Source organism: Lepisosteus oculatus, chromosome 7, assembly GCF_040954835.1.
Source record: "Lepisosteus oculatus isolate fLepOcu1 chromosome 7, fLepOcu1.hap2, whole genome shotgun sequence".
Lineage (NCBI taxonomy): Eukaryota > Metazoa > Chordata > Actinopteri > Semionotiformes > Lepisosteidae > Lepisosteus > Lepisosteus oculatus.
The window spans coordinates 48,082,093-48,101,805 of NC_090702.1; the positions used below are offsets into that span (position 1 = coordinate 48,082,093).

General features: G+C 53.8%; 1 protein-coding gene across 1 annotated transcript; it reads right to left on the minus strand.

Moving 5' to 3' along the window:
* Positions 1-4,662: 4,662 nt before the first annotated feature.
* Positions 4,663-18,440, minus strand: rint1 (RAD50 interactor 1). Its single transcript, XM_069192624.1, has 13 exons — positions 18,169-18,440; positions 15,419-15,660; positions 14,241-14,414; positions 13,463-13,603; positions 12,485-12,641; positions 11,276-11,386; positions 10,853-11,078; positions 10,623-10,760; positions 9,743-9,942; positions 9,024-9,241; positions 6,790-6,970; positions 6,105-6,223; positions 4,663-5,240 (listed from the first exon to the last, which is right to left on the minus strand). The coding sequence occupies exons 1-13, from the start codon at positions 18,388-18,390 to the stop codon at positions 5,027-5,029; spliced, it is 2,343 nt and encodes a 780-aa protein (XP_069048725.1). The 5' UTR covers positions 18,391-18,440; the 3' UTR covers positions 4,663-5,026.
* Between the last annotated feature and the right edge of the window lie 1,273 nt (positions 18,441-19,713).

The following is a 19,713-nucleotide window of genomic DNA, read 5'->3' on the forward strand; positions in this document are numbered from 1 at the left end:
TTCGGCCGTGGAGCCTTCTTCAGGTGTGAACGGCTGAAACGTTGTGTTTTCTTTCTTCTTTTCAGCATGGAATAAACCTATTACTTGTTCCTCTGCAGCCTACGCATGCTGACGCAGCTCCCCACCTGAACTGGTATTGCATAACATGGTACAGCACAGCATGGCACCCTCACCCACCTGTGCCCTGGTTTCCAAACGAACTGTACCGTCCACCCCCACCGCCTTCCAGACCGAAAGCTCTGCACACGATCAATAAAGCAAAGGCAAATTAAACAGTCCAAAAAGCAGCTGGACAATCCAAAGTTGTGCTAGCTCTTTTATGCCCTGGCCTAAGCTCACAGGATCTAGAAGCCGACAGCACCAGGCCACAATTCTGCTAAGCACCAAGGAGCAAAACAGAGCACAGGTAGGAATAGGATAAGGTGAATCAGCTCCTTTGTTCACCTGATCCTTAACTGCTTGTAAAAAAAACCTTCTTCTCTTTTGAGGGAGTTCAGGGATTGTGCATTCGGGGCACACACAGCACAGAGAGAACTGGCACTAACACATCGGAGCTGCACCAGTGTGTCAGAGTACTGAGGCACACGGAAAGCAAACCATGTTGCCACTTGTGAAATGGCACTGGTTTCCCAAGACTACAACAGAATACGGCCCCAGGTCCCTCCGCTGTCAGACCTGCAGTCCTGGACAGTAATCCTACACACAACTCTCTGCATTGAAGTCTTCTCAGTAAATCTCCATTTACATAACAAGACGAGACAGACTCTGTGAGCAATGTCAAAGACCAAACATTTGACTTTATTTATCAATTTCTTTCTTTCTCATCATATAAGTAACTAATTTGTTGCTGGATCCCTGTTGTGGAATCCATCAAGCTACAGTGTAAATGAAGTGTGGACTGTGTTTTGCCTTATGTATTATATCTGCCTGCAAAGCAAATCTCCCATTTGAGACAATAAAGTCAAGTAAACATTCAAGCTGTTTGAAGAATTTGCGATTCACTTCAATAAACAGATCATAGGGGTGCTGTTTTCACCACTCCTCCAGACCGAGTGAAAGACAGGAGGGTTTATGGGACCTGAGGTGTAGCAATGCAGTAGTGCTAACTCCCAGCAGTCCTCCGGGAGACAGGTGTGATCCGCCAGTCTGTGTGGATTCCTCACGGGCTGTCTGCCCCCAGGCTACCTGCCTACCTGTCTGCTGTCTCCCCCACACGCTGGCCAGCCCCACTCCAGTGCCTCTGTACTCTCCCAGCAGACTGGGACAGGTTTCCAGACAGTGTGAGGAACTCAAGAAAGGCCAAGAAAATGATAACAGGGATTCTTCAGGGAAAGGCTCTGCTGCATATGAATGTAAGAACAGATGGTCATAGGAAGAGGCTTTATTATTATTCTTATTATTATTATTATTATTCTTTATTTTATACAGTATATCACCTTTAAACGTGTCTTCTCAAAGGGTTTTACAGAAAAACAAAACAAAAAGAGGAGCCAGCAGAATTGCACAGTTACTATTAGGGAAGGGGTAGACACAGAACCAGATGAACATAAGCCCTTCTAAAAAATAAGGTTGCTGCTATTATTATTATTTAAAAGCGAGAGTCAGCCCGTCCAGTCGGTTTGTGAGTTAATAGCTAGTTGATCCCAAGATCTCATCCGGCTGTTTTCTGGAAGAAGCCAGAATATCACATGGCTGGGTGGCTTGTTCCACACTCCCACAGCTCGTTGGGTAACGATGTGCCCCCCCGTTCTCAGTTTCAAATGTCCTTCTACAACTCCCTGTATTCTGACCAGAGCCAGAAACACACACAGGGTCTCCGGACACCGCGGGGAGAAACTCCAGCATTCCTTATGCTTTAGAGTCCCATGTTTCGCTTGGATCCAATACGGCTGGCGAAAGGGCGACCAGGAAAGGGATGTGGAGAAGGAGAGGGTGTCGTGTGGTGTAAATGTGCACTGAGGCTACAGGATTCCGTGCGAGTTGAGCCAGGTGAACTTCGTTAATTCGGCCGCCTTCATCCCTCCCAAAGTCTCGTTAGAACTCTACGTAAGGACGGGAGAGGTACTCTGATTTTCACATCTGTGTAGAGCCCATTTCCGTGTCAGCATGTTAAAAAGGCCTGTCCGGTTATTAGGAGCCAGTCGTTTCCACCAACAGAGGCTGCGGGACACAAGCTGTAGCTTGATATAAAACTTGTCTTTCTGGCCATTTTCTTCATTTATCTTTTACTAAAAGTTTTCTGCTTACAAGCTTATATTTTGCTGCCTTTGTACTTAGTGTATCTCTCGGAAGAACAAAGGGAATTTCCTTCACTGGCTATGGAGCTATAAGGTACAGTATATTATCATTAGACCAGCAGGCAAGTTCATGGGCTTGTAGCACAGGCGAGCCGTGGGACCAGTCAGCTTTATCCGGTGCTGGACTAGAATTCCCACAGGGAATTCATAGCTCTAGATCACTTACTCAACCTGATTGCCGTCTTATTTCATTAAGGTTAAGCCATAAAGAAAATTAAGCAAAAACTCTTTCACACGGAGCAAAGCAAGCAGACAGAGGGACACAACTGGACGCTGGACAGAGCGTTGCGCCGATACAAGCAGAGGTTTTTTTACTCACGGAACCAGTCCTTTTGGGATATTTCAAAGTTTGTCCTGACACCGAGGCAGAAGCTCAGCAGAGGCAGGGTAAACCCCCTTCTTGTCATGAAGTCAGGAGATGCCTCAGTGCCTGAGTGTCTCTGCTGTGTGATGAGTTCAGGGCACAGGAGACCGGGAGACCCGGGGGCTCGGGACACACCGGGAGACCTGGGGGCTCAGGACACACTGGGACACTCGGGGGCTCAGGACACACCGGGAGACCTGGGGGCTCAGGACCACCGGGAGACCAGGGGGCTCAGGACACACCGGGACACTCGGGGGCTCAGGACACACAGGAGTCTCCGGGAGACAGAGGCAGGTAATTGAGTGGTATCAGCCTGGCTGTCTGGAGCACAGAGACTCCACTGGGCAGCTCGCTCACTGTGACATAGGAGCTCTAATGGGTGAGGAGATTCCTTTTATCTCCTAATGGCCCTGCTGAACAGGACACAGAGCCGTCGTTCCTCCTGGTTGCTAGGGCCGCAGACTTCTCCAACCGTTCTCTTCTGCTATTGGACAAAATGACCAGGGGAAAAAGCAGCAAGGGTTTCTCAAAACAGTGCCTCACTACAGTGACCCTTGACCCGTGACTCTGGGAGCGAGAGCAGGGATATTTCCCCTGATAACCAAGAAGACCTGCAGCTCTGATAGCTGTGAAAGGCGCTTCCTCCCAGTATCAGCTCAGGAGGGTGAATACTTGTGAAATCAACAGGTTCTAGCTAGGATTTTTTGGGCAGATTTTGCTGATCTTTCCCCCATAAAAGTGTTTGGTTTGTGCCTTCAATGTTTGATGAGTAATATTCAATTTAAAAAATGGTAATTACATAAAATGGGACATCATTGGAAAGGGATAAATACCTTTATGTTATCAATGCTGATACACCGGTGTCTTTCAAGAAACAGCTTTGGAACCAAATTAAATAGAATATCATTTGTACTCATCCTTGTGTTTTTAAATAAGTATTTAAGGTCAAGCAAAGGTCAGACCAAAAGTGAGAAAGGGGAGAAATCAAACAAGCAAAAATGATAATTCCCGCCACTTAGCTATTTTTTCTGGACACTCCACTCAAAGCTCTTTACAGGTAATGGGGAGTCCACTCCACAACCACCAGTGTGCAGCCCCACCTGGATGATGCGACAGCAGCCATAGTGCTCCAGTACTCTCCCCACACACCAGCTCTCAGTGGGGAGGAGAACAGAGTGATGAAGCCAGTTCAGAGAGGGGGATTATTAGGAGGCCATGACTGGTTAAGACCAATGACAGTAGTTTTATGATTGCTCAGATTGTCTTAGAAATCTGACATGATCCCGTCTAAGTTGTTGCAGCATGACTTGGGCAGGTTAGTAACCGAGCTCCAAGTCTCCTGGTGCTTTTCAGAAACACCCCGCAGATCGCTGTCCTCTCCGCTGCAGTCTCCACGGCGAGCACCCGCTGGCCGCCTGATCTCAGACGCATTCTGACCACACCACCAGAACGCTGAGCTGACACCGAGGGGCATCGGAAATGACAAACGGGTGAGTACACCTTTTTCGGTGCAAAGTGTTCAAACATGCCGTTGGAACTCCAGGGCTGTAGCCAAACTGCTGTGAACACAGTCATAACCACAGGAGACCGTGAGTCTAGCCCCTGGGCTTGTCCTGCACTGGGGCTCCAGCCAGCCAGCAGCAGTTCGGGGCTGGTGTCCCACTGGTGTGCTGGTCCAGCTGGCGCTCCAGCTGGCCACAAGGGGGCGCTGCAGTGTGGGAGGGCAGTGCAGGGATGGCAATGAGGTTTAGGTTATTTCAGACCTCATGAGCTGCACACAGCAGCACCTATTAACCAGAGACAGGTGTTGTGTAGTTCAGGCTTGCTACCTGTTTGCTGTTGGGTTTTTTCGGTTTCAGCAGTGGGATGTGTTCAAGACTATGAAGCAGGCAGGAGAATCGAGGTGCTGGGGTCACTGCCACCCCTGCGTGGCTCCGATCTGCGCCTCAGTCCAGCGGGTGCTGTGCAGAACAGAGTTCTAATAAATCGTCAAGGGCTAAGTTCCCAGTTTTTCTCATCTGGAGGGTTTATTATGTAAATCCTGGTTAATCATGTAGGCATAATGTTACATGGGTGCCATTTAATTTAATTGGTTTAGCAGTTCAATTAGGATGCTTAAACCTTTTTACCCCTCACCCCCCACCGCCCAGCAAACCACAGTACCCCTCAGTCAATCTTCTCTTCCCTTGGCTTCCCGGGCCTGGAAATCCAGTTTTATTTGCAGGTGGCTCTGCCTGTTTCCCACACTTTTCCGGGAATGCTTTCCGCAGCTCGGTCCAGTTAGTGTTGTACCCGTGTGCACAGCGCAGTCGAGGGCGAATCAGGGCTGTGCCATTACAGCACGACCACAGGGGGGCAGTCTCGGTTACTGCCCGGGCCAGTGTGCCCGCAGGTTGAGCAGGATGAGCACGTCGCCCGGCGAGAGCTTGTAGATGCCCACCTCGTTCAGCGCTGCAACGGGTGACGGCTGTGAGGGGTCAGAGGTCACGTCCGAGCCACTGTCCCCCTGCTGCAGGACGTCCCGCAGGAGCAGAGCTGAGCCGACACTGAGAGACAGCACGATACAGGCCTCCTTCACACTGAGAGAGACAGAGAGACACACTGAGAGAGAGACAGCACGATACAGGCCTCCTTCACACTGAGAGAGACAGAGAGACACACAGAGAGAGACAGCACAAGACAGGCCTCCTTCACACAGAGAGAGACAGAGAGACACACTGAGAGAGAGAGACAGCACGATACAGGCCTCCTTCACACTGAGAGAGACAGAGAGACACACTGAGAGAGAGACAGCACGAGACAGGCCTCCTTCACACTGAGAGAGACAGAGACACACTGAGAGAGAGACAGCACGATACAGGCCTCCTTCACACAGAGAGAGACAGAGAGACACACTGAGAGAGAGACAGCACGATACAGGCCTCCTTCACACAGAGAGAGACAGAGAGACACACTGAGAGAGAGAGACAGCACGATACAGGCCTCCTTCACACTGAGAGAGACAGAGACACACTGAGAGAGAGACAGCAAAGAGGAACAGACCGTCACAGCTCAGTGACCACAACTTGGGCATAGAAACTGGACACAGACAGACCAGACTGCCCAGAGAGGACAGGCTCAGTGACTACAGCCTGGACATAGATACTGGACACAGGCAGACCAGACTGCCCAGAGAGGACAGACTATACTCCCACTGCCAGCAGGGAGAAACGGAGACATTGATGCACTTTCTCCGCACCATGAGAAATACTCAGAAATCAGACAAATGTTCTCCCCTAAAATAACAAATCCAATCCTGCAAGAATCAGAACAACTTCCAATCCTGCTGGGGAAGGAAACTCGATTGAGCTGCAGCCCAGAATGTGATCTTGTGCCCCAGCCTGGGGAACAGAGAGTGAGCCTGTCTGATAGCAGGAGCTGGCCAGCGTGCTGTGGAGACTCACTGCTTGAAGAAGTTCTCGGGTCTCTTGCAGTAGTGACCGAATAGAGGGAAGAGGTTCCGGGTCATGTCAAACTGCAGCTGAGCTGCCCCGCCCTCGTTAAAGTGACTGGACAGGATCACCTGGGAGACAGGAGAAGAGATCGACAATGTCAATTAAAAACAAGAGAAATGAATGCAACTAAAATGGTTTGACTGTCCTAAAAAAAAACAAAGTACCCTTAAACACACAGAGGACCAAACACTGACAGTGTCCACAGGAGCGCATTCGGACAGGGGCAGGAGGGCCATCGATCGGTCTCCCGGACAGGGGCAGGAGGGCCATCGATCGGTCTCCCGGACAGGGGCAGGAGGGCCATCGATCGGTCTCCCGGACAGGGGCAGGAAGTCGATCGATCGGTCTCCCGGACAGGGGCAGGAGGGCCATCGATCGGTCTCCCGGACAGGGGCAGGAGGGCCATCGATCGGTCTCCCGGACAGGGGCAGGAGGGCCATCGATCGGTCTCCCGGACAGGGGCAGGAGGGCCATCGATCGGTCTCCCGGACAGGGGCAGGAGGGCCATCGATCGGTCTCCCGGACAGGGGCAGGAAGTCGATCGATCGGTCTCCCGGACAGGGGCAGGAAGGCGATCGATCGGTCACCCGGACAGGGGCGGGCGCACGACGGTCTGTCGCGCTCCCTCTCTCACCTCCTGGTAGATGAAGAGGTCCAGCCGCTCCGCCAGCCCCTGCCAGCAGCTCTGAAACAGCGGCACGCACAGCAGCTGCTGCAGCTGGAGCAGCCGGTCGCGCAGGCACAGCATCATGGGACACGCGGAGCTGGACAGAGACATGGTGGCCTGGTCCGCCTGGGAGGGTAGGGACAGCCACCTGCAGACAGACGGCCGCGCGTCAACACTCACAGAGCCCCAGGGACACGGCTCAGACTCGATGGGAAGCTGTAGCTGTAGCACATCTCACTCATTAGCTTGCTAGTAGTTAATGAATTCCCCAGCCTCGGCCATTTTCTGTAGGTTTCTCAGCTGATGGCGGGTTCTTCTCTCCCCTCAAGCTCGGTATCCAGAAAGCCAGGGGCAGTCAACCCCATATTCCAATTTCCCCCCCAAATATAAATGGACAGAACCTGATGAAGAGGCTGGGTTTGGCCCGGAGCTCTTTGGCGCATCCCTGCCCGTTCTGTCAAGGTCTGGCTGGCTGCAAAAGATTGCTCTTCCCGATCTGCCCAATGATGTACATTCACACGTTTCAGCAGGTCTGTCTGTGCAGCCTGAGAAGACTGTCGTCCGGGGCGTCCGGGGTCGAAGGTCAGCCCTATCCCATCCTTCCCTCAAGCAGCTGGGACACCCAGACTCCCCCTGGGAAGACGTACCTCCTGTAGTGCCACCAATTCACCGGCTTCAACGGGCCGGGGTGCTTTCTCAAGACTGAAGGAAGACCTTGTCCACTCTTCGCCAATTCCATTCATCGTTTCCAAAACGTGCTCTTTGCAGTGATTTTTGACGATACGTTACAATTTATATTTTGATACAGTATACAGTAGAAATGTTCTAGGGCTTAGAGTAGGGGTGGGGAACGTCCGGAAATCATTTGGTCTGGCCCTGCCAAGGCAACCGCAGGTGTAGAGCCTGGCGATAATTCGATAACGATAGATATCGCAATATAATTTTCCTCAATATAATTTTAACAAAAGTTTGATAAACGTTCATGCTTTACGGACGATACGCGCATGCGCACTAAATACTGCGCGAGTGTGCGCGTGCGTGTTGCAGACCGGGCAGCAAACAGATTTGTTTAATGTTTCTGCCGTTTGGCAAGTGTTGTGTTCTTAAAATAAAGAGTTGTTTAATTCCCCAATTAACTGTCTGGTTTCTTCAACTTTCACTCAGGAGACAAAAATCTGCCTTTAAACTTGAAAGAAATAGTGATTTGACATTTATCATGATAATTATCGATATCGACTGATATGAATTTTATATCGTGATAATGTTTTTGGCCATATCGCCCAGCCCTACGCAGGCGGGACTTGAAATTCAATAAATCTAGGAGCTTTTTTCATAGCAACATAAATTTATATTAAGTGAATCATAATAACAACGTTAATTTTGAGGGACAAGCAAGGAACGTCCATGATGGGACAGACACGCATGCTTCTCGCTGGCTGCCCGCGGCCCGCCTGCCTGTATCGCTGTGACTCAGAGGGCAGTCAGTGCCAGGCAGGCTGGGAGTATACACGTTGCGAAAGTGTTAACACACTGTGGAGGTGAAGGGAAAACCTGTCAGGTGACTCAATGATAGCAAGTGGCTGTTTGATCGACTGGGCCCCAGACTGACCGACGCAAACCTGGAAAAGCAGTTGCGAGTAGCAACATCATCAATACCAGCTAACATCACACGCCTCGCCAAAGAGAGGCAGTTCCAGCCATCACATTAGGGGTGAGTTCATTAAATGTTTGACCAAATACAGCAGGCTAATTTTTAAATTGATAATTTTGTATGGCCGGCGAATGATGTTATAAACAGCCAAATGGCCCTTGGCAGAAAAAAGGTTCCCCACCCCTGGCTTAGAGGAATGTCGTAGACTGACAACCTGGTGGAACTGAAACTTTGTATTCTTAAACAGCAAAGACTACGAGAGGATCCCATACAAGTCCTCACAATCCTCAAAGGCACTGACAGAGTCAGCCTGCAGTTTATTCCATAGCAGAGGCACTTCTTTACCCAAAGGGCGGTGGGAGGGTGGAACAAGCCACCCAGCCATGTGGCCGGGTCCCTCAATCAAACAGCTGGAGGAGACAGTCAGATCAATCAGCTACCAGCTGAGTCTATCTGTCTCGAACAGGAGACAGAGCCTGTTTTATCTCTGTTTTTGTTTTGTTTTTTTTTGGCGGCGGCCGGTCTCGTCTCTCCGCCCGCCAGCACTCACTTCTCGCGGCAGTAGGGCTGGGCCTTGTCCTTGACGTCTCTCAGGACGGCGTCCAGCAGGCGGCCCAGCATGTCCCCGCGCAGCCGGTCCAGCAGGCCCAGCAGCCCCTCGAACACCGAGCCCTCCAGGGACGCCAGCCGCCCCGTCTCCGTGACCCCCAGGTTCCCCAGCACCTCCTCCCCCATGTCCACAGCCGCCTGCTGGAGCTGGAGGAAGAACTGAGGGACAGAGCAGCGCTGCTGCAGGGTGGGTCAGGCCAGGCGAGCCCTCCCAGCAAACCCGGGTCACACTGGGCGGGTTGGTGGCGCAGTGCTCAGCACTGCTGCCCTGCGGTGATCAGGCCCCGGGTTCGATTCCCGACTTGGGGTGCTGTCTTTGTGGAGTTTGTATGTTCTCCCACTGTGCTCTGGTTTCCTCCCACAGTGCAAAGACATGCTGGCAGGTTAACTGGCTGCTGTCAAAACTGGCCCTGGAGTGAGTGGGTGTGTCCGAGTCTGTGTGTCCTGTGAGGGACTGGCGTCCCATCCAGGGTGTATCCTGCCCTGGGCCCACTGCATGCTGGGATAGGTCCTGTCCTGGAGGAGGCGTTTAGAAAATGGCTGGACAGCTCTGTGACTGAGCAGCAGATCGCGTGCAAGCCTGTCCTAAGCCTCCCTGCTCTGTCCCACAGCCACGCGCGGCGAGTGACCCTCAGCGGCGGGGCAGCGCGCCGGTCTCACCACGTTGTCCGCCCAGTCGGCCAGCACGGCGCTCACGTAGTTGGTGGCGTTGAGAATGGCGCAGTAGCGGGGCCCCAGCGGGCAGCGGCTCTCCTCCTTCATCACCTGGGTCAGCCGGATCCGGAAGTCGTCCACCAGCTCCTTCTGCAGGGCCAGGAAACTGAGCCGGGCCCGCGGGGAGGGCAGGGAGCGGTACCGGTCTGCCGGGAGAAGGGCGACGCAAGGGGTCTGTGAGGGGGTTTGTGAGAGGGACACGAGGGGGTCTGTGAGGGCGACGCAAGGGGTCTGTGAGGGGGTTTGTGAGAGGAACGCAAGGGGGTCTGTGAGGGCGACGCAAGGGGTCTGTGAGGGGGTTTGTGAGAGGGACGCGAGGGGGTCTGTGAGGGGGGGCGCGAGGGGGGTCTGTGAGGGGGGGCGCGAGGGGGGTCTGTGAGGGGGACGCGAGGGGGGTCTGTGAGGGGGACGCGAGGGGGGTCTGTGAGGGGGACGCGAGGGGGGTCTGTGAGGGGGTCTGTGAGGGGGGACGCAAGGGGTCTGTGAGGGGGTTTGTGAGAGGAACGCAAGGGGGTCTGTGAGGGCGACGCAAGGGGTCTGTGAGGGGGTTTGTGAGAGGGACGCGAGGGGGTCTGTGAGGGGGGACGCGAGGGGGGACGCGAGGGGGTCTGTGAGGGGGGACGCGAGGGGGGTCTGTGAGGGGGACGCGAGGGGGGTCTGTGAGGGGGGACGCGAGGGGGGTCTGTGAGGGGGGGCGCGAGGGGGGTCTGTGAGGGGGACGCGAGGGGGGGTCTGTGAGGGGGGACGCGAGGGGGGTCTGTGAGGGGGGACGCGAGGGGGGGGTCTGTGAGGGGGTCACGCAGACGCTGTAGCAGACAGACGGTACCTGTGATGACCAGCAGGAGGGTCATGAACGTCTCGGCACAGTCGGGCACCTTCAGCTCGTCCAGGTCGGCGATGTCCCTGTACTGGGAGGACCAGGCCCCCTCTGCGGCCAGCAAGGCGTCCACCTTCTCCACGGCCACTGTCGGACCACAAGCACAGCAGCGCCCCACGTGTCAGGAGCCCCCAAACTCCAAACCACCGCAAACCACCCCCCCCCCAGACACCACTGACGTTTCTTCTCCACGCTCAGCCACTTCTGGAAGACGGCGTCGTCCAGCAGGATGTGCAGGGCGCCGGGCAGCGTGCTGGGGTAGGCGTGCGTGCCGCGCAGCTCGCGCTCGAACTGCAGGACCTCGTCCACCAGGTGGCAGAAGAGGGCGTCGTCGAACAGGAGGCGGGGGGCGTCGGCAGCCAGCTTCTCCAGGGCCAGCGAGAGCAGGCCGCGACAGAGCTCCACCTGGCAGGAGGAGACGGAGAGGGCGCCGTGACGCTCGCCGTGCCGCCTCACGGGGGGCAGGCTAGCGATGGTCTCTCACAGCTCTGTTCCCTGGCAGTCTGCACTGACTGTCTCTCAGTGGGCCCCTGGTCTGGCTGGGCTGTAAGCTTGGATGGAGCCCCAGCCTGCTCAGGAGCAGGTCTGGGAGTCGGCCGTACCCGGGCATTGATCCGGGCTCCATCCCGGTCCAGGATGGGCTGGATCTTCTCTTCCATGAAGGCAGAGTGATTTCCCATCCACATCAGAACCTGGGTCAGGTACCACTCTGGCTGGAGGCAGAAGGAGAGAGACAGAGGGAGCAGGCGTTGCGCTCTTGTATGGCACCCACTGCCCCTGTACGAGCACACACTCCGATCTCATTCAGGGTTGACGTGCAGAGGGAAGGTCCCTCCTCAAGCACATTTCGTTAAGCACTAAGAGAGTCAGCAGTGGACTTCTTCATTATCAGCTATGCGATACGAACCATGGGACACTATGGAGAAGTGCATTTAAAACCAGGAGGCACTTCTTTACACAAAGAGTTGTGGGAGTGGGGAACGAGCTACAGCAGTATATTGTCAAAGCCAGTATCCAAACTGCTCTATGAGATTCTCAGATCAATGCGTTTCCAACAAGCAAACAAGCTAGATTTTCTAAGTGGCCCCCTTGGAACTGTAATGCTCTGAGAGGAGTAGTGACTCTTCGAGATAGCTGAGCTCTCCACCCTGTCACTGAAATTCAGCCCAGTAGTCCAAGAAAACCTCCTTTTCCCCTTCTGCACCCTGTGACTTTTCGGTCATCACCAGAGGCAGGCAAGGGGTGATAGGTCATAAAACATCCTCGAAACTGAGAGCTGTGGTCAAAAATCTAGCTCAAGAGTTTGGACGATAAAGCTTGATTTAAAAGAAAAAATCAGAAGGAAAACAGACTACTGATTAAAAAAAAAGACTCCAAAAAGTTTTAATTTGTGGAGTGCCTCTGGGGTCTGTATTAGACTCCTTTCTGATCTAAAAGCCTGGCGGGACTTGTCAAGTAAGAGGATGCAAAGTCTCAGCACACAGATGCTACAAAATGTCAAGCTCAAAACTTGTGAAAGGACATAGCTGTTCCTCTTAAACAGCTGCCAGCCAGCTCCTACAGATATACAGGGAAAATGTCCGACGGGAATGCAGGGGAAGTGATTCTCCCGATTGTACAGCGCATACTGTAAGCCAGAGCTCGTTCAGTGTGTGGACGTGATTCTGGCCTCTCTGACCCACAGAGGGACTTCAGCTCCTCGGACTGGAGCGGAGGACGGCGGGAGAGGACCTCTCCGCAGGCCCTCCCGTTCCCGGATTCCTGAAAGGGCTGACCCGGGAAGCAGGAGGCCGCGGATCAGCCCGTCTGACCTTGTTGGGGGTGTTGGTCTGCCGGTTCCCGGTGAAGTGGTACCGGAACCTCTTGCTGAGGGGCAGCAGCATGATCTGGATGGGCAGAGGCAGGGGGGCGGCCGGGGGCAGGTCGAACCGGGGGGGCAGCTGCCTGGGCTCGGAGATGAGATCGTCCCTGGAGACGGAGGTTAGGGAGCAGAACCGGGGGTGAGCCAGAGGGAGGAGCGAGGAGGGAGGAGGAGGAAGTGGAGCAGGGGTAGAGTGTCAGTATCTCAGCTTCAGTGCGTGTCAGCATCAATGTGCACGTGTTAGTGTGCAAGTGTGTGTTAGTGTGTCAGTGTGTCAGCGTCAGTGTACATGTATTAGTGTGCAAGTGTGTGTTAGTGTGTCAGCGTCAGTGTACATGTATTAGTGTGCAAGTGTGTGTTAGTGTGTCAGTGTGTCAGCGTCAGTGTGCATGTATTAGTGTGCAAGTGTGTGTTAGTGCGTCAGTGTGTCAGCGTCAGTGTGCATGTATTAGTGTGCAAGTGTGTGTTAGTGCGTCAGTGTGTCAGCGTCAGTGTGCATGTATTAGTGTGCAAGTGTGTGTTAGTGTTTCAGTGTGTCAGCGTCAGTGTGCATGTATTAGTGTGCAAGTGTGTGTTAGTGTTTCAGTGTGTCAGCGTCAGTGTGCATGTATTAGTGTGCAAGTGTGTGTTAGTGTTTCAGTGTGTCAGCGTCAGTGTGCATGTATTAGTGTGCAAGTGTGTGTTAGTGTGTCAGTGTCAGTGTGCATGTGTAAGTGTGTGTTAGAGTCCTGGGTTGTGTTCAAGTGTCGGGGTGCCTCGCCTAGTCTTGGGGTGTCTCATCAGGTCGTTTCGCACATATGGGTGTTAATAGTCTCGGGGTATCTCACTGGGTTTCTAGCACACACAGGGTGTTAGAGGCTCGGGGCGCCAGGTGTCTAGCACACATGGGGTGTTGGTGTCTCGGGGTGACTCTCCAGGTTAAGGATACGAGGTCTGCAGGGACAGGAGCTGAGTGAAGAGCTGCTCCAGCTGGCTGTGCAGCTCGGAGGAGTTGGCGGGGGGCGTCTGCAGCGGGCTGGGGGGAGACACGAACGGCCAGTGGAGCTGAGTCAGGACCTCCTCGAAGTCACTGGAGACAGGAGACAACAACAACAAGAAGAATGACAATAATAACACAGCAAGAGCAGAGGCGTCAACTCCAGCATCAAGTGAAATTACAAATTTAGGACGACCTAGTTAACAGCTCAGTAAGAAAGCTGCTGGGGGCGGAGCGGGGGCTCTGTGGCTCCGGATCTGCGCCTGTGGCTGGAAGGTTGCCGGTTCAAATCCCACGGCCGGCAGAGGAATCCTACTCTGTTGGGCCCCTGAGCAAGGCCCTTAACCCCAGCTGCTCCAGGGGTGCCGTATAAATGGCTGACCCTGCGCTCTGACCCCCAGCTTCTCTCCCTGTCTGTGTGTCTCATGGAGAGCAAGTTGGGGTATGTGAAAAGACAAATTCCTAATGCAAGAAACTGTATAGAGCCAATAAAGTATTCGTATCTTATCTAAATACAATGTAAGCCACAGGAGTTCAGTTCAGACCCACTGGAGCTCCCAGCCACCACCCACTGGAGTCCCAGACCCCACCCACTGGAGTTCAGTACAGACCCACTGGAGCCCCAGTCCCCGCCCACTGGAGTTCAGTACAGACCCACTGGAGCCCCCAGTCCCCACCCACTGGAGCTCGGTTCAGACCCACTGGAGCTCGGTTCAGACTCGGTTCTGACCTGGACAGCCTGTCCTTGAGGATCTTGTGCCAGAAGCGCAGGGTGTCCCTCAGGAAGCCGCGCAGGTGAGAGCAGTCAGACTCCTGCAGGCCCAGGTCCAGGTTGGCCATCTGACCCAGAGCCTTGGCTGCCTCCTGCACACTGCTGGTCATCAGGTGCTGCTGGATACTGTCGCTGGGGAGGGGGAAAGAGGTCAGAGACCAACCCAGGGCACGTGCACACATGCAGCTCCTCCTGCTCAGCAGGCCCTGCTGTGACAGGCTTCCGTGGAGAATGGAGAGTGTGGAGAGACAGGGAAGGGCAGGAAGAAACAGCCCCTTACCTCCCTCTTCTCCCCATAATCCCTCCACCCTTTCAGCATGACAGGCGAATTACAGCATTAAATTACAACAGATGACAATTGCTGTGTCCAGTTTTTTAGATCCAGCGAACTGTTCTCTCCGGACAACCAGGAAACTGGGTCCGGTTTCTATGGCCAGGATGTAGTCAAAGAGCCTGTCCTCAGGGGGCAGCCAGGTTTGTCTGTGTCGCCCAATTTCTATGGCCAGGCTGTGGTCACTGAACATGTGCTTCATCAGAGTTTGTTTCACCTTGCTGTGTCTCACACTGGCCAGTGTGCATGTGTGCTGTCTCTCTCTCTAGGGTCCAGCCGCTGGCCAGTGTGTGGGTGTGTGTGCTGTCTCTCTCTCTAGGGTCCAGCAGCTGGCCAGTGTGTGTGTGTGTGTGTGTGTGTGTGTGTGTGTGTGTGTGTTGTCTCTCTCTCTAGGGTCCAGCAGCTGGCCAGTGTGTGTGTGTGTGTGTGTGTGTGTGTGTGTGTCTCTCTCTCTAGGGTCCAGCAGCTGGCCAGTGTGTGTGTGTGCTGTCTCTCTCTCTAGGGTCCAGCAGCTGGCCAGTGTGCGTGTGTGCTGTCTCTCTCTCTAGGGTCCAGCAGCTGGCCAGTGTGCGTGTGTATGTGTGCGTGCGTGCGTGCGTGCGTGCGTACTGTCTCTCTCTCTAGGGTCCAGCAGCTGGCCAGTGCGTGCGTGCGTGCGTGCGTGCGTGCGTGCGTGCGTGCTGTCTCTCTTTCTAGGGTCCAGCAGCTGGCCAGCGTGTGCTGTGATTGTGTGTGCCCTGGTGACTGGGGTGGTTCAAGCTGTGCAGTACTGTGCTATTGTGCTTCTGCCCCTCCCCCTGCTCACCTGAGCTCCTCGATGCGGCCCAGACACCTCAGGTAGCTCAGGTGCCTGGCAGTGAGGTCCAGCGTCCCCAGGGGCGGCCCCAGCCGGTCGGCCCAGCACTGCGCCCCCTGCAGGTGCTGGTGCAGCGTGTTGGACAGCGCCCTCTCTCTGCAGAGCAGGTGGCGCAGGGAGTCCTGGGCCTGCTCCGCCGCGGACAGCGCCGCCGACACGCGGAGGGGCACGGTGCTGGACACGGTCAGCACCTGCAGCAGGGGAGAGCAGACCAGGTACGTGTCCGTGTACGCGTCATGAGCACAGGCACAATGACACGCTTATCTGCATGTACACTCCAGTACGAAGACATTAAGGAAACCAAAAAACAGAAACACAGAACAACAACAAGTTAAATAACATATAACTTAAAAAAAACAAGTCAGACAAGCAGGGTGAGAAGAAAAGACAAAAAAAAGGCCATCAGTGTGAGCCAGCGGCAGGGGCAGAGTTCAGTAACCTGACAGCTTGTGGGAAGAAACTGTACGTCTGGATCTGGACGTATAAGCCTTTATGCTCCTATAACACTTACCAGAGGGAAGGGGGGAGACAGATGAGAAACCGGGATGATTGTTGACGTAAGTGATACCTGCAGCCTTCTTGAGACAGCGAGTTTTAAAAATGTCCACAATGGAGGGGAGCTGTACCCCAATAGTACACAGATTACGCAGTGACCACACAACACCGCCTCTCCCATCAGGACACACACAAACAACACAAACTGGCATGGGACAAGGAGAAACAGATTCTGACAAAGGACAGGCTCAGTGACCACAGCCTGGACATGGAAACTGGACACAGACCTGACTGCCCAGAGAGGACAGGCTCAGTGACCACAGCCTGGACATGGAAACTGGACACAGACCTGACTGCCCAGAGAGGACAGACTCAGTGACCACAGCCTGCCCATGGAAACTGGACACAGGCAGACCTCACTGCTAAAAGAGGACAGGCTGTGCTCCCACTGCCAGTTGGGAGACATAGGGACAGAGAAAAAGTTTCTGCTGCACTGCAAAAAATTCTCAGGGATTAGGCCAATGTTCTTCCCTAAATTACGACATCTAATTCCAGAATGCCCACTCCTGCCAGAATGGGAACAGCTTCAATAGAGCTGCAGCCCAGTATGTGATCTCCTGTCACAGCCTGAGGAACAGAGTGAGCATCCCAAATTATGGCCAGCAGCCATGTCACCCTGCAACTCACACCTGGCAGCCCACTGAAGCTCAGCAGGTGTGAGCCTGGTCAGTACCTGGATGGGAGACTCCTGGGAAAAACTAAGGTTGCTGCTGGAAGACATGTTAGTGGGGCCAGCAGGGGGCGCTCACCCTGCGGTCCATGTGGGTCCTAATGCCCCAGTATAGTGACGATACTTCGGATGAGACATAAAACCGAGGTCCTGACTCTCTGTGGTCATTAAAAATCCCAGGGCGTTTCTCGAAGAAAGCAGGGGTGTAACCCTGGCTTCCTGGCCAAATGTCCCATTGGTCCTTACCAATCATTGCCTCCTAATAATCCCCATCTCTGAACTGGCTTTGTCACTCTGTTGTCCTCCCCACTGAGAGCTGGTGTGTGGGAAGTGTACTGGTGCACTATGGCTGCCGTCATATCATCCAGGTGGGGCTACACACTGGTGGTGGTGGAGGTGAGCCCCCATTAACCTGTAAAACGCTTTGAGTGGAGTGTCCAGAAAAGCGCTATATAAGTGTAAACATTAATGCCTTGCTTATTGTTGCAGTAATTCATCGTTCAGGCATCGTTCAAGCTCAGCGAACCTGAGTGCCTGTCTGTGCGAGTCGCCCTGATTCAAGGTCTCGGTGGGAAACTGAGCCCCCTGCACAGAACAGGGCTGCCCAGGGGCCGAGCTCATCAGGGGGAAGAGATCGCAATATTTTCAACCCATCGCCGGAAGAGCGAGGACTTCTTCACACCCACCGCTCAGACTGATGTCACCTGCTCCGCATGAGGTCTTGCGCAGGGCAACCGCCCCACAGACCCCTCCTCATCTGGCACAACTCCCGGCAGAGGCCGAGCCGGGCTGCATGAAAGCGGCGCTTTCCCACGTCTCGGCTGGACTTTATGCAAAGGACGTTTTCTTTTGTGCCCGAAATGATGTGCATGACAATCGCACCCCGATGTGCCAAAGCGCTCACCGGCGGAGCGCTAACGGGGACGCAAACACACACAGAAAACTTCTCTCTCTCACACACACACACTGGCGTGTGGACTGTCCGTGTGTCTCTGCGGACTCGGCTCGTACACTTCAAACCCCAGTCTGCGGGCCGGTTCTCTGTCGTTTCCCTGCTTATTAGGATTTCAGGCACTTTTCCCCTCCTTGTGCTGCAGCTCATAGCGGGCGTGAAGAGCCTCATGTACAACGAGGATCAGCAAAGCGCGACCGTGTCGGCTCTGTGCCCCGGTTATTCCGACAGCTTCTCCGGCATTATGATGAGTTGTTGTTATTAATAATTACCCGTTTCTTACACTAGGACCCGAGAGGGACCAGGGGCGTCGACCCGGGCGTATAGCAGTAACAAACAGCCACTGGTTACTGGTCTCTCAGTAATAACGGGCTGAGCTACACTTTATACTGGCCGTATTATAATGAATGCCCTGCGCCGGTCCCGTCCTTTTATCCTCTTCGGGGCGGACAGCGCTGCAGACGGACTGCCATTGACCCACCCCGAGCCCCCGTCACCCGTGTCGCCCACCGGCTGCCCTACCTGCTCCTCCAGAAGCTTGTTTTCCGCCAGCAGGCTCTCCAGCAGGGCCCTCACTTTCCTCAGGGACTTCAGATCCCCGCCGATCTCGCTCTCCACATATTGGGTGACGTGCTCCGGGATGCCGTCCTCCTCCTCCCTGGACCCCGGACTGCTGTCCGGGTTTCCCGAACCGGGTAGACCGCCGCTTCTGGAACAGCCCCGCTCGCTCGTGGGCGCCGCCATATTTACTCGCAAGCGTCCTTCTCGGCCCGTCTCCACGTCAGCAGCAAGCGGGGGGTCGGCGCCCTCTTGTGGCAGCCAGAGGCATTGCAGGCGCTCCCCAGCCCGAGAGATGCCCTTCAGTTTGTTTTGTTTCATCAGCACGTAGGTGACAAACGAGGCGCGTTTGACCTGTCTAACACGTTTGGAATTTAGTACCTAATTAATTGATCCCAGGATCTCATCCAGCTGCTTCTTGGAAGTAAGAGTATCAGCTTCAGCAACATGGCCGAAGCAACATTGTTCCACAACCCTCTGGGTAAAGAAGTGCCCCCTGTTCTCGGTTTTAAATGCTCTTCCACATAGGTTTGTGCTTCAGTGCTGACTTTTGTCAGTGTCTTTGAGGATTTTGAATTATTGAATCAGGTGTTGCTACTAGCTTCTATATAACAAACAAGATGGGTTGAATGGCCTGTCTGCTCTCCATCCTGCAGACAAGAAAATATTTCCGGGGATGATGCAGAGGCAGTAAAACCCCAAAGCCTGGACTCAGTCAGGTTTGACTTGGCCATGCACAGCAACCCTTTTCTGTGATGGCAGAGAAGGATTCCACCATCACAGTGGAAACCTTACACAGCCTTTGTAACGTGCAGCTGGAGCAGAGCACTTCGGCTATGACTGTATCCAGGCGACGTTCTCTCCAAACGCCTCTGGATAAAAGCACCTGAAAAAATGCCCAACAATAATATAGGATGCAAAATGGCGCCATAAGTTTACAGTAAAAAAATCTGAGCTTCATGAAGAGCTCATTCCCACTAGCCCGCCGTTGCTTGTCCCCTGCTGAATCTTCCCTTCGGGAAGGCTGGACAGACTTGTTTAAGACATGTGGACAGACTGACCTGAGGAACAGCTCTCACACATGCCTGCTGACCGTTCCTGCTGGACCATTGCATTACAAATGACCAGTCTGACTGTGGAAAGTGAGCAAGGCCCTACTTCTAACAGGGTTCTCCTCTTTTTCTGACCACCCATCGTCCTCTCCCAGAAACCACAGGAACAGATCAAAGCAGACAGCCTAGCACCATCCAAGCCCATGCCACGCAGGTCCTGAGCTCAGGGAACATCACTGTATTATTGCCCTTTTATAAGGCAATAACCAGAGTGGAAAAATCACCGTACATACATGTTTTAGGAAAATAAAACAGAAGTATTTCAGCTGTTTGAAAGGTTGCCCATATAGAAGTTGTTTGTAGTTTCGGTTTTATGAATTGATCATTCATGATTGACTGTGGAAGTCATTTTGACGGTTGTGTAGTCGCTGAATCACTTCATTAGAGCTGACCGAGC